The 25777-nt window shown below is 38.1% G+C and overlaps 1 protein-coding gene and 2 non-coding genes across 5 annotated transcripts in view; all 3 read left to right on the top strand.

Moving 5' to 3' along the window:
* The window catches only part of CNOT1 (CCR4-NOT transcription complex subunit 1), a 99616-nt gene that overhangs the window by 63972 nt on the left and 9867 nt on the right, over window positions 1-25777 (top strand). For 2 of the 3 annotated variants that reach the window (XR_009537254.1, XM_060132074.1), the window contains exons 17-39: window positions 949-1099; window positions 2324-2525; window positions 3405-3551; window positions 4720-4844; window positions 5081-5367; window positions 6523-6601; window positions 8462-8692; window positions 9019-9159; window positions 10550-10729; window positions 12474-12590; window positions 12909-13019; window positions 13361-13438; window positions 13612-13789; window positions 14616-14746; window positions 17256-17552; window positions 18303-18443; window positions 18537-18641; window positions 19239-19358; window positions 21342-21533; window positions 22096-22238; window positions 22689-22797; window positions 22897-23066; window positions 23726-23978. Coding sequence is in view for 2 of the 3 variants with exons in the window: in XM_060132074.1 (XP_059988057.1) it covers window positions 949-1099; window positions 2324-2525; window positions 3405-3551; window positions 4720-4844; window positions 5081-5367; window positions 6523-6601; window positions 8462-8692; window positions 9019-9159; window positions 10550-10729; window positions 12474-12590; window positions 12909-13019; window positions 13361-13438; window positions 13612-13789; window positions 14616-14746; window positions 17256-17552; window positions 18303-18443; window positions 18537-18641; window positions 19239-19358; window positions 21342-21533; window positions 22096-22238; window positions 22689-22797; window positions 22897-23066; window positions 23726-23978 (3688 nt within the window). In the remaining variant the exon portion in view is untranslated. The remainder of the gene's footprint in view (window positions 1-948; window positions 1100-2323; window positions 2526-3404; window positions 3552-4719; window positions 4845-5080; window positions 5368-6522; window positions 6602-8461; window positions 8693-9018; window positions 9160-10549; window positions 10730-12473; window positions 12591-12908; window positions 13020-13360; window positions 13439-13611; window positions 13790-14615; window positions 14747-17255; window positions 17553-18302; window positions 18444-18536; window positions 18642-19238; window positions 19359-21341; window positions 21534-22095; window positions 22239-22688; window positions 22798-22896; window positions 23067-23725; window positions 23979-25777) is intronic. The other variant, XM_060132075.1, reaches the window with a different exon arrangement.
* LOC132510519 (small nucleolar RNA SNORA50) lies at window positions 1388-1523 on the top strand. Its single transcript, XR_009537326.1, has one exon. It is a non-coding gene; the product is annotated as a small nucleolar RNA SNORA50 (small nucleolar RNA).
* Window positions 11544-11682, top strand: LOC132510585 (small nucleolar RNA SNORA46). The gene has a single exon (XR_009537383.1). It is a non-coding gene; the product is annotated as a small nucleolar RNA SNORA46 (small nucleolar RNA).

Below are 25777 nucleotides of genomic sequence, written 5' to 3'. Positions count from 1 at the left end.
TACTACTAACTTAAATAAGTAGGTCCACACCGTTAGGAGTTGACATCTCTCTTTTCTTTTCCATGGTCTGTAATGTTTTTCTCCCTTGCTTCAGTGGATGTAAAAATAACTCATTGTTCATTTTCATTTGTAGCCCATATTTTTTATTTTTATTGAATATCCTTGATTTACAATATTATATGTCACAGGTGTACTAATTCATAATTTTTAAAGGTTATACTTCATTTATGGTTATTATAAAATACTGGCTGTATTTCTTGTATTGTACAATATAACCTTGTAGCTTATTTTATACATAATAGTTTGTACCTCTTAATCCCCTGCCCCTACATTGCTCCCTCCCTCTAGTCCGTATTTGAACCACTCATTTTTTTCATGTTGGCAAAAATTTAAAAATTGTAGATTTTGATGTAGCGCTGTTTTTGTTGGCCACGCTGCACAGCATGCAGGATCTTAGTTCTCCGACCAAGGATCGAACCCGCGCATCCTATTTGACATTTTAGAAGTCAGTCAGTTCTGTATGTGCTTGCCAAATATAGTTAGTGACTATGGGTATGGCATTTTTATCTATACTTAAATAAAAGTCTTATTTTTGACTATGAGAACCTAGTCTAAAAAATGCTTACCTGTTTACTTTGATATGTCCAGATTTGGGCATAATTTTTGATGAAGTAGTTGAGCATATGGAATGTTTCTTACAGCATAGTATTTCAAAATACATAGGCAACACTATACGCAAGGCTTAATTTCAGAGGTGTAAAAAATATTTTCAAGAGAAAGCCAGTGCTCAGAAAATCCTGGTGATTAATGACAGGTGCAAAAACATGGGATATGGTGGAAATTTGGCCATAGGTTCTAGCAAGTTTTCTTTATTAGAAACCTAGATTTGTTTATTTAGGTGTTCTAGGAAATAATAAGTGACGTTTTTCACTTTTCATTTCTCTTAAGGAGTGTTTCTCAGGAGTTATCAGAAACCATCCTCACCATGGTAGCCAACTGCAGTAATGTTATGAACAAGGCCAGACAGCCACCACCTGGAGTTATGCCAAAAGGACGCCCTCCTAGTGCTAGCAGCTTAGATGCCATTTCTCCTGTTCAGGTAAATGAACACTACACTTGGTACATCTCCATTTGTTCATAGACTTGGAATAGAATAAACTTGTACATCATCATTAATAATCTACTCAAAGGAAATTTTTGTCTGAATTTATTATATTTTAGATAACTGCATGTCTAGTATCCACTTAAAGGAGATCCGTAAATAGGCATTGTGGTTGAGAACAGATTTTAATCATTAAGTAGAAAGAACATGACTATGAGAGGAAAGATACAAAACAACTTATTTAGGGCTTCTTTTTAAGATAAGAATAACTTAGACTTGAGAAATAAGCACTGCCTTTGAACCTGATGTGTCTTGTTTGTAGCTTCACGGGCCAAGCAACAGTGCTAGAGCATAAGGACTTGTTATAACTGGGGCTCTTCAGCTCTCAACTGAACTGCTCTTTTAAAAACAAGGTACATTTAAGTTACTCCCTGACACCAACCACCCCCTTCTCTCTGGGAGCAACATATTCCGCTTCTATTTTCAGCTGCATTGAATGGCAGATTGGGGTTTATTTTAAGAAAAGAAAGAGCATTTAGTGATTCTTCAGTGACCACTTTATAAAAGGCATTTTGTGTATTATTTTCTATAGTCACAAAGGTCTGAAATAATGCCACAAACTAAGAAGCTTAGAAGTGCAGTTATTAGATATTTTATAAAATCTTTTGGTGAATAGTATACCTTGTTTTTGTTTCTGTTTTTGTTTTGGGGTTTTTTTTGGTTTTGATTTTTTTTTTTTTTAATCAGAGCTGATCTCCAACCCCAAGATTCTCAAATTTTGACTAGATATATTTGTTTTGACTAGATTTCTAATTTCTAATGCTTTTATTGTGTTGAAAGTTAAATAACTTGCATTGAGAGAATTCTTTTAAAGGGGCTTACGGGAAATTTTACGGACTGCCCCATGTCACTACTAAATGTTTAGTAGTACAGCTTCAGAGAAATTCGTATGAAATGTTATTCTTGAAGTTTTATAGCCCTCATATTGTGGCTCTGGTTCTTTGGCAGGGGCTAACTCTTTAAACCTAGTCCATCTATGATATAATAAGAAAAATGACTGGTACTCTTGATTTGGGGATTTAAGCATCATCAAGATTGTGTGTGGTTTTGCAGTTTATATAAAGCATTTGAAGAGCTGTTGCTAAAGATTGCTTTACCTGTGTCGTTTGTCTGCCTTTGCTTGAAGTATGTTTAATACGTTTTTATAATGTTTTTCTTTAGATTGACCCTCTTGCTGGAATGGCATCTCTTAGTATAGGTGGTTCAGCTGCCCCTCACACCCAGAGTATGCAGGGCTTTCCTCCAAATTTGGGTTCTGCATTCAGTACCCCACAGTCACCAGCAAAAGCATTTCCACCCCTTTCAACCCCAAATCAGACAACTGCATTCAGTGGTATTGGAGGACTTTCATCACAGCTTCCAGGTAAGGGGGTTGGTGGGTAGGGGTGCAGATTATTTGTAAGCCTCATCGTGCCTTAGTGTATATAAGGTGTTTTGGAGTCACTATGATAAAGGAAAGCTGCTTGAACTAAATCGTGAAAAATTGCGCTCATATCCAAAGTTGGGAAGAGAAAAACATTGTATTATCAGATGATAGTACAAATATTAAAAGTGTGTTAACCACATTCTGAAGAACTTAGGCTTAGATCAAAACTCATAGCTTTATGAATTACTCAAGGTTGGTATAATAAAGGTAGAATATTTCACACACCAGATTCAGGTATATGTTCTGCCATTTTGCACCTACCTTGGAAATGATAGTAAATCCCTAAAACTTTTCCACATATTTTGGCTTTTTTTTTTTTTTTTTTTTGCGGTACACGGGCCTCTCACTGTTTTGGCCTCTCCTGTTGCGGAGCACAGGCTCCGGACACACAGGCTCAGCGGCCATGGTTCACGGGCCCAGCCACTCCGCGCCATGTGGGATCCTCCCGGACCGGGACACGAACCTGTGTCCCCTGCATCGGCAGGCGGACTCTCAACCACTGCGCCACCAGGGAAGCCCCACATATTTTGGCTTTTAACTTAATGTTGAAGTAAAGGTTACATTTTTCCCCCCTCTAGTAACCACATGTTTCTCCTAAGCTATCTGAACCTTTTATTGCCAGAGTATAAGTTTAGAGTACTAAAACCTAAGGAGTGAAATGTTGTAATAACTCTGTAACCTAGTTACCACTGAGTTAACAAAAGACCCTAATTTTTAAATTAATATAAGTTTTTAATTAAAAACTTATTTTTTGATGTGAATAAAGTCAAGAATATGAGTAACGATAAAACTTCTGGCTGCCTTCGTTCTTTCTAGTAGGTGGTCTTGGCACAGGCAGCCTGACTGGTATAGGAACTGGGGCTCTTGGACTCCCTGCAGTGAATAACGATCCTTTTGTGCAGAGGAAACTGGGCACCTCTGGACTGAACCAGCCTACATTCCAGCAGAGTAAGATGAAACCTTGTAAGTGGTAGTGTTGTCTGTGATTGTGAAGTGTGACTGATGCATATAAAACTTGCATGTCCAATTTGTTGTCCCTAGAGATACATGGACAAAGACATTGACTTATCTTAATATATTGTTAGTAGGGCCGTTGATACGCCTTCTAGATCAGTGGGAGTAAATTCATACATTTAGATTATTAAAACAAAAATTTGAGGTATCATTCCACCTTTGATCCTGGATTGCCAGAACAAGGTGACTGTTAATAAGAGGTAGCATCCTTTGAGGTGTTATCCTAAAAGTAAGAAGTAAAGAGAAAAGACTTTCATCAGTTTAAGTCTATGTATGTAAGTCTTATACTTATCCTAAAGATTTTTTAGTGTTTTTTTTTTTCTTTCCTTTTTTTTTTTTTTAACAAATCAGGAGCAGCCAGGAGAATTTCAGATTTCTGTTTCAGCTTGGCAGTTTATAAAGTAAATAACTATATTTACTTTAATGTTTATTTTAATATAATAGCTTTATGATATATATAGCCTTATAGTACACATAAGTATTGCCATATATATGATGCTACAAAAACCAATTTTTTAAGTTTTAATCTCCTTTAGTAGGTTATTTCAAAATCAGAGACGTCCTCTTTGTAAATACATAGGTATCATTGGCTTATAAATATCCTTGTCATTGGGTCTAAACATTCATCATACAAGGTTTGAAAGTATACCAAGTGACAGTGACTTTAAAATGTTAGTGTGAAAGACTTGTCTGAATGTTGTTTTGTAGCATGCGTTGTGTTTATATCAAGTGTCATGCACATGCATTGAGAATTCTTACATGTAAAAGGTGATTTTTTTTTTTAATAAAGTAGTAAAGATTTGTTAACCTCAAGTGAGGTTGTATTGAGGGTAAGTGCATTATGAATTTGAACCTAGTGAACTTTCATGGTGTGATAAATCCTTATGAAGAAAGTATTAGGGTAGGACTATGGTTGTAAGGCAGTTTTGTGAGAATCTTTTGTGTCCCTAGAGCACTTGAATATTGAAACTTGACCACTTAAAACACTTTATTTTTTCCTTAAAATTCAAACTGTATTGGTCTCTCTGGCTCTGCTTTATGTGGGGGAGTGATGCTTTATGTGGGGGAGTGAAGGAAGAGCCTAAATGCCCACTGGTTGCTTTTCTGTTTCTAACAGCGGACTTGTCTCAGGTGTGGCCAGAGGCAAATCAGCACTTTAGTAAAGAGATAGATGATGAAGCAAACAGCTATTTCCAGAGAATATATAATCACCCACCACATCCAACCATGTCTGTTGATGAGGTGAGTGTCTAGGACGATCTAATTCTTTATGGTTTAGGTAAATCTTAAATGCCCTTTTCAAAGTGAAATCCCAACACAAAGTGTTTTGATATGTTTGTGCATCTTTGGAAACCTTAATATTTGTCTCAAGCTCAGTTTATTCTTAAATATTCTGCTTAACAATAAAGAATATTTGAGGAATGCTCTTAATAATGGTTTCCTTTATGTGTATATTATTTTTGTCTTGCTTTCTCCAGGTATTAGAAATGCTACAGAGGTTTAAAGATTCTACCATAAAGAGAGAACGAGAAGTATTTAACTGTATGCTAAGGAACTTGTTCGAAGAATATCGGTTCTTCCCCCAGTACCCTGATAAAGAGTTACATATAACAGCCTGCCTGTTTGGTGGTATAATCGAAAAAGGACTGGTCACTTACATGGCATTAGGTTTGGCCCTACGATATGTTCTTGAAGCCTTACGCAAGCCTTTTGGATCCAAAATGTATTATTTTGGGATTGCTGCACTAGATAGATTTAAAAATAGGTGAGTGGATAGGTTTCCTGTGAAGCTTCTCTTTTTTAATATAAGGAGAAACAGTAGCTTACTTTTCAACTAATTCTTGCCATGCCTTATCATTATATGTATATTAACTAATCTTCATGACTGTATGAAGTAAAAGAGGAAGAAGTGAAGACAATTAAATTCGTTACAATTGACAAATATGTGGTAGGAAAAGTATAAAATGAAATAGCAATTTTTTTGGTTTGTTTATTGAGGTATACTTTATATACGTAAAAGTCAGTATTTCAGGTGAACAGCTCTTTGAAGTTTGACAAATTCTAACAGTTGTATAACCACTGCCACCAACACCACAATCAAGATACAGAATATTTTTGTCACCCCCAAGAAGTTTTCTTATTCCCCCTTTGTAGTTAACTTTCCCTCACATCTAACCCCTGGCAATCACTGATCTGATTTGTCTAGTTTTTCCAGAGTATTATTTAAATGGAATCATACACAATGTGTATGAGTCTGACTTGCACATAGCATGATGCTTTTGAGATTTATCCATGTTACTGCATGTTTCAGTAGTCTGTTTCTTTTTACTGCTGAGTAGTATTCCATTCTGTGGGTTCATTAGCAAATTGTTTTTCTTTTTTTTTTTTTTTTTTTTTTTTTGTTTTGCGGTACGCGGGCCTCTCACCGCTGTGGCCTCTCCCGTTGCGGAGCACAGGCTCCGGACGCGCAGGCTCAGCGGCCATGGCCCACGGGCCCAGCCGCTCCGCGGCACGTGGGATCCTCCCAGACCGGTGCAGGAACCCGTGTCCCCTGCATCGGCAGGCGGATTCTCAACCACTGCGCCACCAGGGAAGCCCGCAAATTGTTTTTCTATTCACCTGTTGATGAACATTTGGAGTCGTTTCCAGACAGTAGTTTTAGTGGCTCATTGTAATCTAATATTAAGTGGAATAAGACCTTTAAAAAACAATCAGTAATAACTTTTTTGATGTAAAAGGGGTGAAGTTCATAAATATCCACCCCCTTACTTCTTTGTTCTTCCTTTTGGCATTCTCTTCAAATAAGGTATTTCAAAGGCAGAAAGGGGGGAAATGGCCTAGACTAGCTTTTGAAAAATTTTAAATTGTGCTGCCTCTGTTCTTACATGAAATGGTAAAGAATGAATGTTTTTGTTGGCAGATTGAAGGACTATCCCCAGTATTGTCAGCACTTGGCTTCTATTAGTCACTTTATGCAATTTCCACATCATTTACAGGAGGTAAGTGTCTTCAGTACCTACGTAGTTGGATGGTTTATCTATTTTAATTTGAATTTGGATTTACTGGCAATGGCATTAAGATTTCTTAATGATTGGCATGATACAAGTATACATATTATTTGTTGCTTGTTTTGCAGGTTAATCATGAAAAAATACAGATTTTGGGTTACCTTTTGTAAGCAGTGGTTTTGCTTGATTTAATAAAAGGCTTTTGCTAGTTCTTTTAGCCTAATAATGCTATTGAGGTAGACATCTTTCGCTGTTACCAAGAATCCCTTGCCTGAGTCTAAAAAGGATTTGGAGTGGGACTCTTTGATTAAAATAAGTAAAGTTGTCCCTCTGATTTAAGTGTTAACATGAATCAGAGCTGTTTCTTTTTGTTGTTTCGGTGGTGGTGGTGGTTTGGTTTGTTTTTTTGTTTCTGTGGTTTTGGGCGGGGGGTGTGCTGCTCCACGCGGCTTGTAGAATCTTAGTTCCCCAACCATGGATTGAACCAGGGCCACGGCAGTGAAAGCGCCGAGTCCTAACCACTGGACCACCAGGGAATTCCCAGAGCTGTTTCATATAAAACTTTCAGACCAGCTGTTGCTTAAAAATACAGCCTTCTTTTTTTTTTTTTTTTTTTTTTTTTTTTTGCGGTACGCGGGCCTCTCACTGTTGTGGCCTCTCCCATTGCGGAGCACAGTCTCCGGGTGCGCAGGCTCAGTAGCCATGGCTCACCGGCCCAGCTGCTCCGCGGCATGTGGGATCTTCCCGGACCGGGGCACGAACCCGTGTCCCCTGCACCGGCAGGCAGACTCTCAACCACTGCGCCAGCAGGGAAGCCCTGTCCCCTTTTTTGAATAAAGTTATTGTATATATAGATAATAGTTTGTTTTGTTATAGGTACAAGCTGTGGGAAATAGTATCACAAAGGGTGTGTCAGTCTTCTGATTTGTGTGTGAGAAGGACTTTTATTGGTCTGTGAAATGGAAAGAAAAACTTGTCCTAGAACATCCAGTATAATGCTTACCTCCAGTTGGCTAGGTGGTGTGGTATACACTGTTTTGTGGTAATAGCTTTATTGAAAGCGGACTCATATTGCAGTGTGTTTTTTAGGCCACGGTTTTCTCATCAGCGTCCAATAGAAAAGAAATTAGTTTGGGCTTCCCTGGTGACGCAGTGGTTAAGAATCCGCCTGCCAATGCAGGGGGCACGGGTTCGAGCCCTGGTCCAGGAAGATCCCACATGCCGCAGAGCAGCTAAGCCACAACTACTGAGCCTGCGTGCCACAACTACTGAAACCCGCGCGCCTAGATCCTGTGCTCTGCAACAAGAGAAGCCACCGCAACGAGAAGCCCACACACCACAAGGAAGAGTAGCCCCTACTTGCGGCAACTAGAGAAAGCCCGCATGCAGCAACAAAGACCCAACACAGCCAAAAATAAATAAATAAAATTTAAGAAAAAGAAATCAGTTTACTATATAATTTTTAAAACTTTACATGTATTAAGGGATTTAAGGAAATTTATATGCAAGCATTTGTGGCTACTCTTTTGGAACTTGTTTTGTTAGACTAGTTCTCTGATAAATACTTTAGAAACATATTAATATTTTACCTTTACTCCTTAAGGAGTTCATGGTATCCACTATATATTATATATATATAATATATATATATAATATATATATTATATCTAATTATATATTATAGATATAGGAATATGGACCAGAATGGGGTGAGACGTAAGGGAGATAGATGAACCAAAAGAATGCTCTGAAATAATTTCTATTCTCTCAGTAGTGAGCGAGGTGTAATTCAAAAATTTCAGTTTCTGTTAAGAACTCTTTTAATGTGTTTCTCTCTCCCTACCCCCATAGTATATCGAGTATGGACAGCAATCTAGAGATCCTCCTGTGAAAATGCAGGGCTCTATCACAACCCCTGGAAGTATTGCACTGGCTCAAGCCCAGGCCCAGGCCCAGGTTCCAGCGAAAGCTCCCCTTGCTGGTCAGGTTAGCACTATGGTAACCACCTCAACAACCACCACTGTTGCTAAAACAGTTACAGTCACCAGGCCAACTGGAGTCAGCTTTAAGAAAGATGTGCCAGTAAGTAGGTCTGTCTTTTTTCTTTGTTGGATTTGATATGTTGTAATATATCCAGTAGTGAACATGTATTTTAATTTTATTATAAACAACACATGCCTACTATAAAAAAAGCATTTCTCCCTTTGTCTCTCTGCCTTCCCACCCCGATTTCCCACACACAGCCACTATTAATAATAGTTCAATACATAGTCTTTCCAGCACTTCCAGTACACAGTCATACACACCATGTATATTTTGTATACTAAAGAAATCTGTATACATTCCCGCCCCGGGATTTGTCTAGGAAGGATTTCAGTTTGTTTATTTTATGTATTTTATTTCTTTAGCCTTCTATTAATACTACAAATATAGATACATTACTTGTGGCCACAGATCAAACAGAGAGAATCGTAGAGCCCCCAGAAAATATCCAAGAGAAAATTGCTTTTATCTTCAACAACCTCTCCCAGTCAAATATGACACAAAAGGTGAGTCTGAAATAATCGTTTATATATCACTACAAATGCTCTCTATTCTTTTCCTTGATGGGTTGGGGGATTTATATATGACATTCTGCACCCTTTTAATACTTTTAAAGGTAGAGATAATAGAATGAAAATGAAGGGAACATGGATATACAACTACTGGTTGTGGATTTTGTAGACATTAAATAGCACTGGTATTATTTTTTATTTTTTATTTTTTTCTATTTTGGCTGCACCTTGTGGCGTGTGGGATCTTAGTTCCCCTGCCGGGTATTGAACCCACACCCCCTGCAGTGGAAGTGTGGTGTCTTAACCACTGGACCTCCAGGGAAGTCCCAAATAACATTGTTTTGCAGTGAGTTATAGCCTTTTTGAAGTAAACTTGAAAATGATTTCATGATGATGGAAATTTCATTTGTCTTTCTAATCACAATTCATGCCCTCCCAGAAACCATTAGGCACCTAATAAGTGAGGTAGAGCTTCTGAAAGGTAATGATGCACAAGATTATGTGCTAAGACAATACTTGGATATGTCCGTTTTAGTCAACAAGATTAGCCTGAACAAGTGGGTTTTGAGATGTAATTTATAATGCAAGTGCTGCCTTTGAAAATCCCACCATAATTGATTGGGGGAGAATTTTGAAGCACTCAGCATCCCTTTTGGAAGAGAAGTTTCAAACTTTACAGATAATTTCTGGAGATATAAATTTAGGAAAACAATAGTTCTGGTGTCAGGTCTATTAATAGCAGGTTTGTAGATTAGTAATATATCCTCTTTTGGTCAAATGGAGAGTAAGTAAGATGGGGTTGAGGGACTACATATTTTGTAATTTTAAAGTTTAAAGTGACAGTAGATGTTTCAGTTCTAATCACCCAGTTAGAGATGATTGACTCTATACTTAGATGGAATTGAACATACTGTACTTGGATAGCATCTGTCTGAAATTGTGAGAGATGTAGCATGGTACTTTATTTATTTTTATTAATTAATTTATTTTTGTCTGTGTTGGCTTTCTCTAGTTGTGGCGAGCAGGGGCTATTCTTCCTTGTGTGGTGCGCGAGCTTCTCAATGCAGTGGCCTCTCGTTATGGAGCATGGGCTCTAGGTGCATGGGCTTCAGTAGTTGTGGCACGTGGCCTCAGTAGTTGTGGCACATGGGCTTAGTTGCTCCGTGGCATGTGGGATCTTTCCCGACCAGGGCTCAGAACCCATGTCCCCTGCATTGGCAAGCGGATTCTTAACCATTGAGCCACCAGGGAAGCCCTAGCATGTACTTTAGCTTCTAATTTTGCAAGGAGCACGTGCTGTAGTATTGTTCACAGAAAGAAAACACAAAACTGTTATTTTATCATCTTTTAATTGTATACTTCCCATGTCATAATGGTTTTCTAGGTTGAAGAACTAAAGGAAACTGTGAAGGAAGAATTTATGCCGTGGGTTTCACAATACCTGGTTATGAAGAGAGTCAGTATTGAGCCAAACTTTCACAGCCTATATTCAAACTTCCTTGACACACTGAAGAATCCTGAATTTAATAAGATGGTTCTGAATGAGACCTATAGAAACATCAAAGTAAGTGTTCTTGTATTTCTTTTTATTAATGTTTTGAGTTTGGGAATACTTGATTGTACAGGTGTAATTGGGGGGGGAGGGGTATTGCTGTTTTCCCCTGTATGTGTATATGTTAAAGTATTTATGAAAGTTGCTCTAGGGTTTGTTTCAAATATAGAACTAAATTTTCCTGAAGAATTTAGTCTCACAGACATATTCTATGCGCTATTTACTTTGAAAGTAACCACTCGTGAATTTGTTTTCATCATTCTATGCATGGTTTTGAAATCTTTACCCTTTGTGCATGTTTTTAGGAAAACAATAGTTCTGGTGTCAGGTCTGTTAATAGCAGGTTGTAGATTAGTAATTTATCCTCTTTTGGTCAAGTGGAGAGTAAGTAAGATGGGGTTGAGGGACTACATATTTTGTAATTTTAAAGATTAAAGTGACAGTAGATGTTTCAGTTCTTTTTTCTCCCTCCGCATATTATTTGATTATATACTCTTAGCTTTAATCCCTCTCTTTTTAATAGTCTTATAGAAATCCATTATATTGGTTGATAATATCTTTCACTATTACAGAAACAGTGCTGCAGTGAGTATTTTCCCTTATGTCTTAAGTGCCATATATCTCAAGACTCTAGACCTATTGTGGAATAGCTGTTGTTTAGCATTCTCAGAAGTTTAAGTTCAAACTCTTCCTAATGAGCTAATGCTTGTTCTATAAAATCCAAGTATTTTTCTTAGGAGGAATAACTTCTCAAGAAAACAGTGTGAACCAGCATGTAGCTGAAAACATTCTTTGCTGAATAACTTGGAATATTGGCTTAGGAACCAGCACTATATTTAAACCTGTGGATAGGAATTTTCCCTATTCTTGGTTACGCTGTAGTGCAAAAGAATTCCTGTCTCCTTTCTGTTGCACAGCTGACTTTGTGCCATTCTGCTGTTGCTGTATGGAGTTAAGGAACATAACTATATTCAGCCTTTGTTATTTGATAGCAAGGATGATTGGGATATATAAAAATTTCCACATAATCTGGAGCAGAATTTCAAGATCCTTTCTTTTAAACAAAAGTTTAAATTACAGATTTAAACTTAAAGTCATAAATTAAAAGGTATCATATAGTAAGTGGATATATGTGTGTACCCAGGACACTCTTCATGTGTACCCAAGGCACTCTCATGTGTTGGTTCTGTCCCCCTTAAGAAAGAAGTAAAGAATTGAAGAAATGGATTAGGTATCCTAGAAATGTGATAAGTGTGTAAGCAATATTACACTGTATTCTAGAAAGTTATCTTAGTTGTCTCCAGAGATAATGCTAAAGATGACAACATTTACTGCAATCTTTTTATGTTCCTCAGTATGCCTGCTGTCTGGGAAGGACTTAAAAAGTATAGCTATAGTCTTCATTTGAATTGAATTTAGCTCTTCCAGATAGATTTGCAGTTGGGTCTCTGCTTCAAACCTAGCTAAAATTTTTAGTTGTGGGACCATACATGATACTTTTAACCTTGTGTTACTTTATACAATATACTTGTATTACCTTTTTTTTGTTTGTTTTAAATGGAAAGGCATTTGAAGGTAAAAATGTCACTGAACACACAAAATATCACAATGATACATGGACGAGATCTACTTTGGGGGCATGTTCTCTATTGACAGCTTGTTTTTAATGTAGAATAATGGAATTCTTAAACATTTAGTTGAGAATATTTTTTTATAAGCTCATTGTCATACCTTCCTTAATCCTGCACTATTTCAGGTGCTCCTGACCTCTGATAAAGCTGCAGCCAATTTCTCTGATCGTTCTTTGCTGAAGAATTTGGGACATTGGCTAGGAATGATCACACTAGCTAAAAATAAACCCATCTTACACACTGTGAGTTTCAACTAAAAGCTCATGTAAAACTTGAGAATGTTCATACAGCATATTCTGTTTAAAAGTCTTGACTTTATTTGGGACTGTAAAAGTTTGGCCCATGTTTTGAATCCCTAATTGCATGCTCATGGCCTTACATTGTTTAGCAGGATAAACAAAAACCAATAAGGTATGATTGCTACCCCTTCCTTTTCATAAGGCGAGGGTCAGGTTATTGATTCCAATTTCAGGGGTGAGTTTGGCAAGGTATAATTGGGGGTGTTTGTGAGGGATTTTCTAGTATATTACTAGCTTTTAAAAATACGTTTTTTATTCTAGGACTTGGATGTAAAATCTTTGCTGCTAGAGGCTTATGTTAAAGGACAGCAAGAGTTGCTTTATGTAGTCCCCTTTGTTGCCAAAGTCTTAGAATCTAGCATTCGTAGTGTGGTGAGTAAATTTTAATATTTTATTGATGGCTAATTTGTAAGAGTTAGTTTGTTTTAGCACAAGGTTTAGAGGCTATAACCTTAGTTCTTATGGACATAGAGCTAGTTCAGTTAATTTTCCTCAGGGAAACTTGGGTTTCCAAATTGAGAGGCCAAGTAGTATTATAGGACTGATTTTAATGGGTGGTTTTGGGTTCTGGTGTTTTTCTGAAATACAGTATTGTAAATGGGAAGGCTAGGGGTTTTATTATGGCCACATAGGTGTAAGTGCTTAACTTTTAGATAATACAAATTAAAGAGTAATTTTGGGGCAAGCTTATTTAACATAACGGTTTTCTTTAGGTTTTTAGGCCACCCAACCCCTGGACAATGGCAATTATGAATGTATTAGCTGAGCTACATCAGGAACATGACTTAAAGGTAAATTTGTTGCTCCTTATCCCTAAGAACACTCTCTGGCTTTACATTATTAAGATTTACAGGAAAAAAAGGGTATTTGGGGGGAAGCACTATGACAAATGGGTGAGAATACTGTATATTATGAAGCTAAATTTTCATTTTTAATATTCTAATTCAATACTGGAATTATGCAGTTAAACTTGAAGTTTGAGATTGAGGTCCTCTGCAAGAACCTTGCATTAGACATCAATGAGCTGAAACCTGGAAACCTCCTAAAGGATAAAGATCGCCTAAAGAACTTAGATGAGCAACTCTCTGCTCCAAAGAAAGATGTCAAGCAGCCAGAAGAGCTCCCTCCAATCACAACCACAAGTAAGTGTGATAATTAGCCCTCTGTTTATCAGATGTTCTCTTTAATGGTACATTCCCATGCGTATAACAAATTATAATTATTCTGTGTAATGGGGTGCTGAAACTGTGTACTTTCTGGTGAGCCTTCTAAATTATTAAGGAAAAGTTAGTTATGTTTAGGCATTGTCTTACTATATTAGAATCTATCTGGGTAGTTCATGTGGTATTCATAACTAATATTATTAATCAGTTATTTCTCATATCCCAACTAAGCCAGGTTATCTTTTACATTGTTTGAGGTCTCCGAGAAAGAATTGCATTGGCATGATGACCTGTGTTATTCCTCAAATCTGGGGGTGGCCAGACCAGCTCGACCTGTTAGGGGACTGGATTATTTGACCTGGGTCCAGGAGGACTGGAAGTGCGGGGGCTGTAGGAGTGTAGAATGATTGGGAGTTGTGGTTAGAATGAACCAGCTTTTCTTCTTTTTCTCAGCTCTCAGTTTAAGAATCCCCAGGTAAATCAAGGGAACAGCCTAGGTTGAAAACTGACATCTATAATATAGAATAATCGAACAAGGCTTGGGCCTGCTAATGTGGCATGACCCCTCAATTGCTTTCTGTGCCCACCATGCACCGATACAGTTTTACATGCTTTGTTCAAATCTCTATTAAAATAACAATTTCCCTTATAATAATTTAAGGTGGAAGAATGTGACCTGTGCCACCCCTCCCCGCCATTCAGTTAGTTTAATTAGATAAAGACCACATGATGCCCTGCTAATTTTATAGTAAAGTCAAGAAGTGTGCTCCTTTTATTAGCTCTTATTTTATCTCTCTACATTTAGCAACTTCTACAACACCAGCTACCAGTACCACCTGTACAGCCACGGTTCCACCACAGCCACAGTACAGTTACCATGACATCAATGTCTATTCCCTTGCGGGCCTGGCACCACACATTACTCTAAACCCAACAGTAAGTAAACACCACCCTATTCCTAAATTCCTACTTTGTGACAAGGTAAACTGGTTACTTTCCCATCCCTCTTCCCCTTCCTTCTGGATTCCTAGGTTGTAGGCTTTTGTGGCAGAGAGTAGGGATCAGGAGTTGCTGTGTAGTATAGCTGAGATCTTTTTTCTACTCTGAAAGTAAGTCGTGATCAGACATCACTTATATTGGCCCCTCATGTCCAAACCCATGATAATTAAGTAAGCTGCCAATATAATCAGAGTCTCCAAGTATTCCTTATATAGTCAGAAGATGCTTAGTGTATACCATAGGTTTTTGTTCTTTCTTTTTATTATTATTGTATTTTATCATTATTATTTATTTATTTTTGGTTGTGTTGGGTCTTCATTGCTGTGCACAGGCTTTCTCTAGTTGTGGCGAGCGGGGGCTACTCTTCGCTGCTGTGCACAGGCTTCTCATTGCGGTGGCTTCTCTTGTTGTGGAGCACAAGCTCTAGGTGCGTAAGCTTCAGTAGTTGCAGCACGTGGGCTCAGGAGTTACGGCTTGCGGACTCTAAAGGGCAGGCTCAGTAGTCGTGGCACACGGGCTTAGTTGCTCCGCAGCATGTGGGATCTTCCCGGACCAGGGCTTGAACCCATGTCCCCTGCATTGGCAGGCGGATTCTTAACCACTGCGCCACCAGGGAAATCTCCAGGTTTTTCTTCTTTATTATCGTGTCACCTTAGTCTTGCATTAAGCCATATCTTTTGGAAGATAGCTGGAACTGAGCTGGTGTGTGCATGTGTGTGTGTGTAAAGTCTCCAGGCCAAGGTCTGGAAGTGGACTTAGTACGCTCAGTTATGTTTCTGTGGCCTGATTCTGTGAGATTGTCTGTTCTTAACTTCCCATCAGTCCCTTTTTCCTATACTTAAAGGTAGTATTCTACTCTGTATATTGAGGGTGATGATTGCTTGTTTATCCTCATTCTCTTATTCTGCTTAACACAGTTGTTTAGTTCAAAATCAGATTTCATGGTCTTTGCTTTTTAGAAATTGAAACAGTCGTAACGTAAATACATTGAAGTTTTGTATTTAAAGGACTTTGAAAGGGTTTTAAAGAGATCATTTTTAACCTGTTTTTTGTTTGTTTTTGCTTCTGTAGATGTGGCACTTGGTTTTTGGGGGGAAAACTAGGTCTAGAAATTATGATTCTCTTTTACAATACTCCCAATAATTGAATATTTTTATAAGTTCATCATGAATATTTTTTTAAGTTTCTTAAAAATTCAGTGAATACCTGGAAGCAGTCTTTCAATGAAGCAGGTTTCAGTGTATGGTAAATTTTTATAAAACGCTTGCTATCTTGAAAATAATAGTTTTTGTTGAAAGCCTTTTCTCTTATAGCCATTATCTTGTAATAACTTAATGGAATGTAATCTATAAAAATACTGATTACTACACTGTACACCTGAAACTAATGTAATATTTTAAGTCAACTATACTTCAGTAAAGTTTTTGTAATTTAAAAGACAAAAGTACCATGCAGAAAGTGAGCAGACAAGCCACAGAGAAATGATAGTCCCAATAGATATAACCACAAAGGATTAGTATTTAATGCATATAAATAAACCTGCAAACCAAGAAAAGAACCCAACAGAAAAACTAAAGATATATTTTGTAGAAGAAGAAATATTAAAAGTCATCCAGCATATGGAAAATGCTAAACCTCATTAGCTGTCAGGAAAGTGCAAATTAAAACCACAATATAAAATTTAAAATCCCCCAACTAGGCAAAAATTGAAAGTATGATCATACCAGCTGTTGGTACAATAGAAACGGTTATGCATTGCTGGTGGGGGGTACAATATAATCATTTTGGGGAAAAAAATATGGCATAACCTATTAAAACTGAATATGTGATTTTTTTTTTAAAGCCTTTTCTCTGTAAACTTGATTCTTCTTGCATTTCCGCATGCTACTAAAGAAGTTTCTTTTCTTTCTTAAACATTTATTTATGGCTGCGTCGGGTCTTAGTTGTCACACACAGGTTTCTTTCTAGTTGTGGCATGCGGGCTCCAGAGCACATGGGATCAGTAGTTGGCATCACACGGGCTTAGCTGCCCCTTGGCATGGCATGTGGTATCTTAGTCCCCCAAACAGGGATCGAACCCGCGTCCTCTGCATTGGAAGGTGGATTTTTAACCACTGGACCACCAGGGAAGTCCCAAGAAGTTACTTTCTTTAGGAGTACTTGGGCCACAAATTTTGACTAAGGAGGTAGTGTCTTTAAGCATCTTGTAATGAACAGTTTGCCCATTAAATTTTATCTATAATCATGTATCTATCACAAGATATACTGACTACTACGCCTTCTTTGGAGCCCAGGTTGTTTCCTTAGCTTTTCATTGGTTAATTTAAAGTAGAAATTGGTAGTTCATGGTTAACCTTGAAATAATGACAAAAACATGGGTGTGATTACTGATAGAAATTGGGTTGTCTTAGTTAAACAAGCTGTTGACTTGTTTTTTCCTCCCTAGATTCCCTTGTTTCAGGCCCATCCACAGTTGAAGCAGTGTGTGCGCCAAGCAATTGAACGGGCCGTCCAGGAGCTGGTCCATCCTGTAGTGGATCGATCAATTAAGATTGCCATGACTACTTGTGAGCAAATAGTCAGGAAAGATTTTGCCCTGGATTCTGAGGAATCTCGAATGCGAATAGCAGCTCATCACATGATGAGGAACTTGACAGCTGGAATGGCTATGATTACTTGCAGGGAACCTTTACTCATGAGCATATCCACCAACCTGAAAAACAGTTTTGCCTCAGCCCTTCGTGTAAGTTGATTATTTTCTTGTTGTTGTATAAAACTCATTATTGCTTATCTGAAAATGTTTCTTTTCCTTTGCTAGTAACAGTGAGCATTTCCACTTATTATAATAGTTACCATATGTGTTTGATGTCCTCCCCTTTAGACTGTAAGTTCTGTGAGATGAAGCATTGTGTCTGTTTTTGCTCACTATTATATGCTTAATAGTGTTTGGCAGATAGTAGATACTCCAGATATTTACTGGTTTAAAGAAACTAAGGATTTTTTTTTAAAACTGCCTAAGTTAACAGTCTTGATTCTGTTTACCATGAAGAATTTAGATTTAAAGTACTTTGGAGTAGAACAGTACAAAACACCTTAAAGTGACTCTGTATGTCTGTGTGAGCACACACACCACACAGACACACACACACACACACACACACACACACACACACACTCACTCTTCAGGTAACTCAGTTATTAATTTGGGGTCTCATATGTCATGGTTAATAATGCCTTTGTTTACTGCTTTACTGCTTTCATAGTGTTCACCATCTTCACAGAAACCTGGTAAGATGTTCCAGTTGAGTAGTATTTTCATCTTGTAGATGAAGATTGTTAGACTATTTCATGGTCACAGCTAATGAGTCATACGTAGAGTTGAAACTTCTAAAATTAATTTGTCTAAGCACTGCATTTTCTGTTATCCCATCTATCTGTTTCATCTACTCACAGAAAACTTTAAATTTTTTTCTGTCTCTCCCCTTCCCAATAGACTGCATCCCCACAACAAAGGGAAATGATGGATCAGGCAGCTGCTCAGTTAGCTCAGGACAATTGTGAATTAGCTTGCTGTTTTATTCAGAAGACTGCAGTAGAAAAAGCAGGCCCTGAGATGGACAAGAGATTAGCAACTGTAAGTGTTTAGCATTTGCCTTTTAAGTATTTTGTTTTTCCATTTAAGAAAGTGCCTCATAACAAGAACCTCAGTGACTTTTTTTGTTTGCAGGAATTTGAGCTGAGAAAACATGCTAGGCAAGAAGGACGCAGGTACTGTGATCCTGTTGTGTTAACATACCAAGCTGAGCGGATGCCAGAGCAAATCAGGCTGAAAGTGAGAATTGGGGGCTCTGTCTCTCCCTGCCCCATCTTTGTTTTCTTTCTGTTCTTGTTGCTTAACTCCTCACCAGGACTAGGATAGGGGGTTTAAATGCTGTTTCTGAGAAAGCATTTCATTTCACTTAAAGGTTACCTGTGGAGAAGACATAGAAATAGCTTAGATGTGCCCCCTCCCCCTATTATTGAAGTGCCTTTTAGTTTTTGTTTCCCAACTTGGTCTTCCCTTCTGATACTTGAGTTTTTATTGCTAGTTGGTTGTTGGTGAGAAGACGATGTTGAGAAATTTTATCATTTTTACCAGCTGCACTGGAGAATTGCACTGGCAGCATGGTCCTACTTGAGTCATTTCCCAGTGGAAAAGCTCTTAATCTATAAATAAGGGTGACTCTAACAGGTCTCAGGGAAATAGGAAACACTGAACTGTGTGCACGCACATGCATGCATATTCAGTCATGCTATTAAATGTTGTAATGACTCCTGTGTCCCTTCTCAGAACCCCTGTGCTTACTCCCATGCAAGATTTCCACTTTGATAAAAAGGTTTCCCTTGATTGTGAAGAGGATCTTGTTAAAGTAAGTTTTCTTCTTCCAAGGTTGGTGGTGTGGACCCAAAGCAGCTGGCTGTTTATGAAGAGTTTGCGCGCAATGTGCCTGGCTTCTTGCCTACAAATGATTTAAGTCAGCCCACAGGATTTTTAGCTCAGCCCATGAAGGTAAATACTCGTCTTGGATTAAATTGAGTAATGTACAGTTTAATTTGAATGTTTTTTGTCAGTTAATCTATCACTGGTTCCTGGGAGCTTAAGTTATAGGGAAGAAAATTACCCACGGTTGTTGAGTTGTATAGATATTCTTTGTATCACATCAGCATGGCATTCGGGAATTTTTTTAACTCCATGAAGTTGATTTAACTTTCATGTTTGGCCTAACTAAAGGAATTTACGTGGTGACCTCATGGCTTCCCCTGTTCTTTGTAAAAACGTTTCCTAAAAATTTGAAATGGTATTTAAACAAAAGTTGAAAATGTAAGGGGAAACATTTTCCTTTTGAACCATTTGAACATAGGTGCTGATCTTGATGGCCCAGTCTCTTGAATTCTTTGGTCTGTGTTTCCTACAAAGACGTTCTTCTGTGTGACCATTGTATAACCATTGAAATCAGGAAGTTAACACTGATACCTTAGTATCATCTAATCCTTAGACCTAATTCAAGTTTTACCAAGTGTCCCAGTATTCTTTTTTTGTAGTAAAAGGACCTAAATCAGAATCACGCATTTCAGGGAATTCTCTGGCGGTCCAGTGGATAGGACTCTGTGCTTGTACTGCGGGGGCCTGGGTTCAATCCCTGGTCAGGGAACTAAGATCCCGAAAGCTGTGTGGCGCACCCCCCCCCAAAAAAAAAAGAACCACACATTTCATTTAGTTGTTATATTTAAAATTTTTCCCACAGGTCAGTCTACTCCAGCTCCTTTTCTCATCTTCCCATGGCCTTCCACTTTGATTACAGGCCAGTGATTTTATAGAATAACCTGATTTGGGTTTGTACAATATGTTCTCAGGAATAGATTCAGGTAGTACATCTTTGATAGTAATACCACAGAAATGATGCTGTGTTCTTATTCTGTCCTATTAGGTTTTGACAGTTGGCCCGAATACTATATTTTCCATGGTTTGGATTATATACTTTCATAGGCTGCAGATTAGATGCTACAAGTGGTGCTGCTCTCAGCCTTTCCCATTATTTATCATGCTCTTTCATCACTTGATTGTATTGGTGTCTGCAAGGCTTTCCACTATCAAGTAAACAAAACACACCCCACCAGTGCTTGCTTTGCACTGCACCACTTAGTGGCATCAAGACCAAACAGTTCAGGAAGGGGAATGGAAGAGCCCCTCCATGTTTTGATGAAAAAGAGAGAGAGAGAAAAAAAAATAAGGGTAGTTAATATACCAATAGACTTTTTTAAAAATATATATTTTTTTTTGGCTGCGTCAGGTCTTAGTTGCGGCACGCGGGATCTTTAATTGCGGCACGGGCTCTTCGTTGTGGCGTGTGGATACTCTCTCTAGTTGTGGTGCACATGCTCCAGGGCACGTGGGCTCTGTAGTTGCAGCACACGGGCTCTCTCGTTAAGGCTCGCGGGCTCAGTAGTTGTGGCATGCAGGCTTAGTTGCCCCATGGCATGAGGGATCTTATTTCCCTGACCGGGGATCGAACCCTTTCCCCCTGCATTGGAGGGCGGATTCTTTATCACTGGACCACCAGGGAAGTCCCCCAGTAGACTTTTTTTTTTTTTAATTTTTATTTATTTTATTTTTGGCTGCGTTGGGTCTTCGTTGCTGCACGTGGGCTTTTCTCTGGTTGCGGCGAGCGGGGGCTGCTCTTCGTTGCGGTGTGCGGGCTTCTCATTGCAGTGGCTTCTCGTTGCAGAGCATGGGCTCTAGGCGCACGGGCTTCAGTAGTTGTGGCGCATGGGCTTAGTTGCTCCGCGGCATGTGGGATCTTCCCGGGCCAGGGCTGGAACGCGTATCCCCTGCGTTGGCAGACGGATTCTTAACCACTGCACCACCAGGGAAGCCCCCCAATAGACATTTAAATTGCTACCTGTGCCAGTGGAAAATCTTTAATTTTTTTCCTCTCTTTTTTTTTTTTCTTTCTCCCCTCTCCTTTTTTGGTTATTTCCTCCTCCAAAACAGCAAGCTTGGGCAACAGATGACGTAGCTCAGATTTATGATAAGTGCATTACAGAACTGGAGCAGCACCTTCACGCCATCCCACCAACTTTGGCCATGAACCCCCAAGCTCAGGCTCTTAGAAGTCTTTTGGAGGTTGTAGTATTATCTCGAAACTCTCGGGATGCCATAGCTGCTCTTGGATTGCTCCAGAAGGTTAGTTCTTAAACTGTTAATTTTAGAAGAAACTAGGTTTGTAAATATCTAGTGACCTGCACCATTATCTACTTAAGTTATGCTTAAAATTTTAAAAATTAACATAAAGCAAGTTGTGTTCTGTAATAAGCAGATGATTTTCTCCAGAGTAGAGTGTTGTAAATAGTTACAACAGTAAAGTGTGAAATCTTCTCTTTTTTCCATAAAGGTAAGATTTTCTGGAATTATTATTTAAGAAACTTTGAAAGATAGCCCTTTAGATTTTGAGGGACGGTTGATCCAAGTACTTGGGTAACGGGTAGGGTATGGGGCAGCATTAGGTTATTACTGTGTAGGGACAGTGTCACCTTTCTTGACAGGGAAGAGCACTAAGCATGGACTACAAAGAACTCAGAGAGTGTGTGTGTTAGGCAAGTGAAAGGGATTTTAGTGAATGGAGAGATTGTTAACTTGTGGCTTTAGAAGGTATGTTGTACTTTGCATTAAGGTTTGGTTATTGACTTTGATAATTGGGCTGAATACTGTATTTTCCATGGATCTGAACACTTTTTTTCTTCCATAGGCTGTAGAGGGCTTACTAGATGCCACCAGTGGTGCTGATGCTGACCTCCTGCTTCGCTACAGAGAGTGCCACCTCTTGGTCTTAAAAGCTCTTCAAGATGGCCGGGCGTATGGGTCTCCATGGTGTAACAAACAGATCACAAGGTCAGTAGCCATCTTAGAAGAGTAATATTTAGTGAACTGCTTTCTCACATACATGACCCTAAATACTGAGAATTGTTGAATGTTTGTTCTTTTTCTGTCTGGTGCCCATGATGGATACAGAAAACCAGTACCTTGTTTTGGGGAATAAATGATAGATCATGGATTTTAAAAGGTTTCAGTGATTTCATAGAAGTGATGTTCATAAATAAATAATGTTTTAAATGGAATGCTTTGTTTTCTAGACTTGGAGAACAAAACTTGTGTTTTAACACTGGGTCGTCTGTTCTACTTCTTTACTGGTTATTTTGAATCTTGAAAACTGATTTTTAGTTGGTTCTCAAGGCATCCTTAATTTGGAACAAGTTACCATTTAATAAAATGGGCTCTTTATTTTACCTGATATATAGTATGGTTAAGACTTTATGAATAAAGAAATACTGACTTTTCTAGGTGCCTAATTGAGTGTCGGGATGAATATAAATATAATGTGGAGGCAGTGGAGTTGCTAATTCGCAATCATTTGGTCAATATGCAACAGTATGATCTTCACCTAGCTCAGGTATGGAAGGAATTAAACAGGAAAAGTGACCTCTGGTAGTTCGGAAGTGTGTTTGCTGTAAGTGCTGTCTTTCTTACGTTGTGCTTTCTGTGTTTCCAGTCAATGGAGAATGGTTTAAACTACATGGCTGTGGCATTTGCTATGCAATTGGTAAAAATCCTGCTGGTGGATGAAAGGAGTGTTGCCCATGTTACTGAGGCAGATCTGTTCCACACCATTGAAACCCTCATGAGGATTAATGCTCATTCCAGAGGCAATGCTCCTGAAGGGTGAGAAGGAAATGCTTTGGGATTCTTGTGTATTCAGCAGTCTTTAAGAGCTTAAGAAATGACTGTATAGACTTAGTAACGTTACCTGTTATATAACTGCTTTACCTACCACATATGGTAAGCTTTGGTGAGGCCTAATATTGTCCCTTGAGATATGAAGCTTGACTAGCTGCCAAGCCTTCTTGCTGTAGAGCAGTACATACAGCACTAGATTTGGTGTCAAGAGTCCTCTGTTTAAGGCCTGGCTCTGCTGCTTAAAATCTGATTTTAGGCAAGTCGACTTACCCTCCCTAAGCCTGTTTCTTGTATAAAATGGAAATAATATCTTGAAGAACTGTTGAGAATTAAGATGAATAACACAAAGCATGGCACATAGTGGGCATGCAGTGAATAATTTTTTGACCACGAACATCAGCTCCATTTCATTGGGCATCGTTTTGTTGTCAAGAAGTGACTTAACTTAAGCCAGTCATTTGCACATTATGTCCTCATGAGTAAACAGATATGAAGAAACCGAGGATAGTTTTGTTTAAATATGAGAATGGTAAAATTATCATCACTCTTGTGGTCTCTCTTAAATAAACAAATTGTCCAACTTGTATGTCTGTGAAATCACAGCCATGAATAGACTGATTTTCATTCTGGATTTATTGTACTAGATTGCCCCAGCTGATGGAAGTAGTGCGATCCAACTATGAAGCAATGATTGATCGTGCTCATGGAGGCCCTAACTTTATGATGCATTCTGGGATCTCTCAAGCCTCAGAGTATGATGATCCTCCAGGCCTGAGGGAGAAGGCAGAGTATCTTCTGAGGGAATGGGTGAATCTCTACCATTCAGCAGCAGCTGGTCGTGACAGTACCAAAGCTTTCTCTGCGTTTGTTGGACAGGTAGAGCTTTTGGAAAGAAAGGTGCTTTTTATTCAACATAAGTAGGGTGTGATGCCTCCAATATTAAAGCTCAGTATTATGTACCTGTGGTCAGTTACCTCCATACTCATGTAAACCAAAAATGTCACCATCATTACTGTTAAATTGATACTATTTATTTTCCCATCATTGGTCACTAAGCAGTAAAGTCAACATTTCCCATCCCCTTTAGTTCTTTTTGTCCGATTTCAGTTGTCACAGCTACAAAGTACAATGGGTCAGGTAATGAATAATGAAACTGCCAAATGTATATAGTAATTTTATCAGTTTGATAATCAGCAGTGATGGGATACGGGCTAATCTGTACAGTTCTTATAATAGCCCATGTTTAAAAAGTAAAATAATGAGTACCCTGGTGGTCTAGTGGTTAGGATTTGGTGCTTTCACTGCAGTGGCCTGGGTTCAGTCCCTGGTTGAGGGAACTAAGAATCCTGCAAGCCCTGAGATACAGCCCAAAAAAAAAAAAAAAAAAATTTTTTTAAATTTAAAAGTAAAATAAAACACAACCAAAAAACCTTAAGTATTTAAATGGTGGAGATTTTTATTTTATTTTCTAAATTAAGTACCTTATCTACCTAAAATAGTTTATTTCTGCAGTTCGACCATTGTATTTCTTCAAACTGAGACCAAAGCTTAGGTGTGCCACCAAAGAAAGATGCAAATTAGATCTATTATCAGATAAATGACAATTGAATGTGGAAGAGCTGATTTGAATTTTAGAAGTTGTCAGGAATTGGATTTACTTTTCAAGATGACTAATTTCTTAGTAAATCATACTAAGTAAGTTTCTCCCTTAAAAGAATCGAGGGAATTATAAAAACATACCCTATTGAAAAGCTGTTACTGTATACTTACAGTTTGATTTCTGATTTGGATAGAGGAATTTCAAATCAATTGGTTTTTGTGGTCATTGATATTTCATGGGTATGGATGTGGCACCTGTCTCAGCTCTCTTGTTGGCTTATTTGCTCTTGTTCTCTCCATTTGAAAAAGATAATGTATTATACTTTTCTATTCTCTTTTGAATCCTTTTGAGAATTCCTTTTTTCCTTTTCTGCTCCTTCTTGATCATAGCAGTCCATCCTCATTTCTTCTCCCCCTGCTTAGTTTTTCAGATTTCATTGTACAAAAGTCCCTTTGCTGGCCTTCTGTTTTTCCTAGGGTATATTATTGTCAATTCAGCTGTGTTATTTATTGCTTATCAAGGGACATTTAAATTGTTTTAAAGTTTCCAAGATAATGGTCAAGTTTTCATTCTGGGCTTGGTTTCAGCACTGACCTCCTCCCTCTGCAGCCTTAACGCTTGTTACACTTTCTTTTTCTTCTTTCATACTAGCGAAATAACTTCTCTGCTCCACTTCCAAATCATATGTCATAAAATTTGTATTTTATCCTTTCTTTTAAGTAAACTTGCCCTTTCTACTTTATCTTAATTTACATTAAAATAGCCAGGTATGATCTGTGAGCATTTTGCTTTGGTACTTACTTACTGTATAAATTATTTGATTTTCCTAGTGCAGCTAGTTGGAGTTTCAAGAACTTTGTTGTTATTAGAAGAAATTATGTGAGAAACCAAAATATATGTAACTTAATCTCTTACTTGGGAGAAATACACATTGACCAGAAAGTCTTAATATGACTTAATGGTTTATTAAAAGTTGGTTTAATTTGCATAATTAACTTTTGAAATTATTGGCTATGGACTGCTGTTAAAAATTGCCATGTTATTATCTCTCAACTCCCATCAAACTTAAAACTGAAGGAAATGTGTCATGGATCCT

Source organism: Lagenorhynchus albirostris, chromosome 19, assembly GCF_949774975.1.
Source record: "Lagenorhynchus albirostris chromosome 19, mLagAlb1.1, whole genome shotgun sequence".
NCBI classification, from domain to species: Eukaryota; Metazoa; Chordata; class Mammalia; order Artiodactyla; family Delphinidae; genus Lagenorhynchus; species Lagenorhynchus albirostris.
This window is presented reverse-complemented; position numbering and strand designations above follow the sequence as displayed.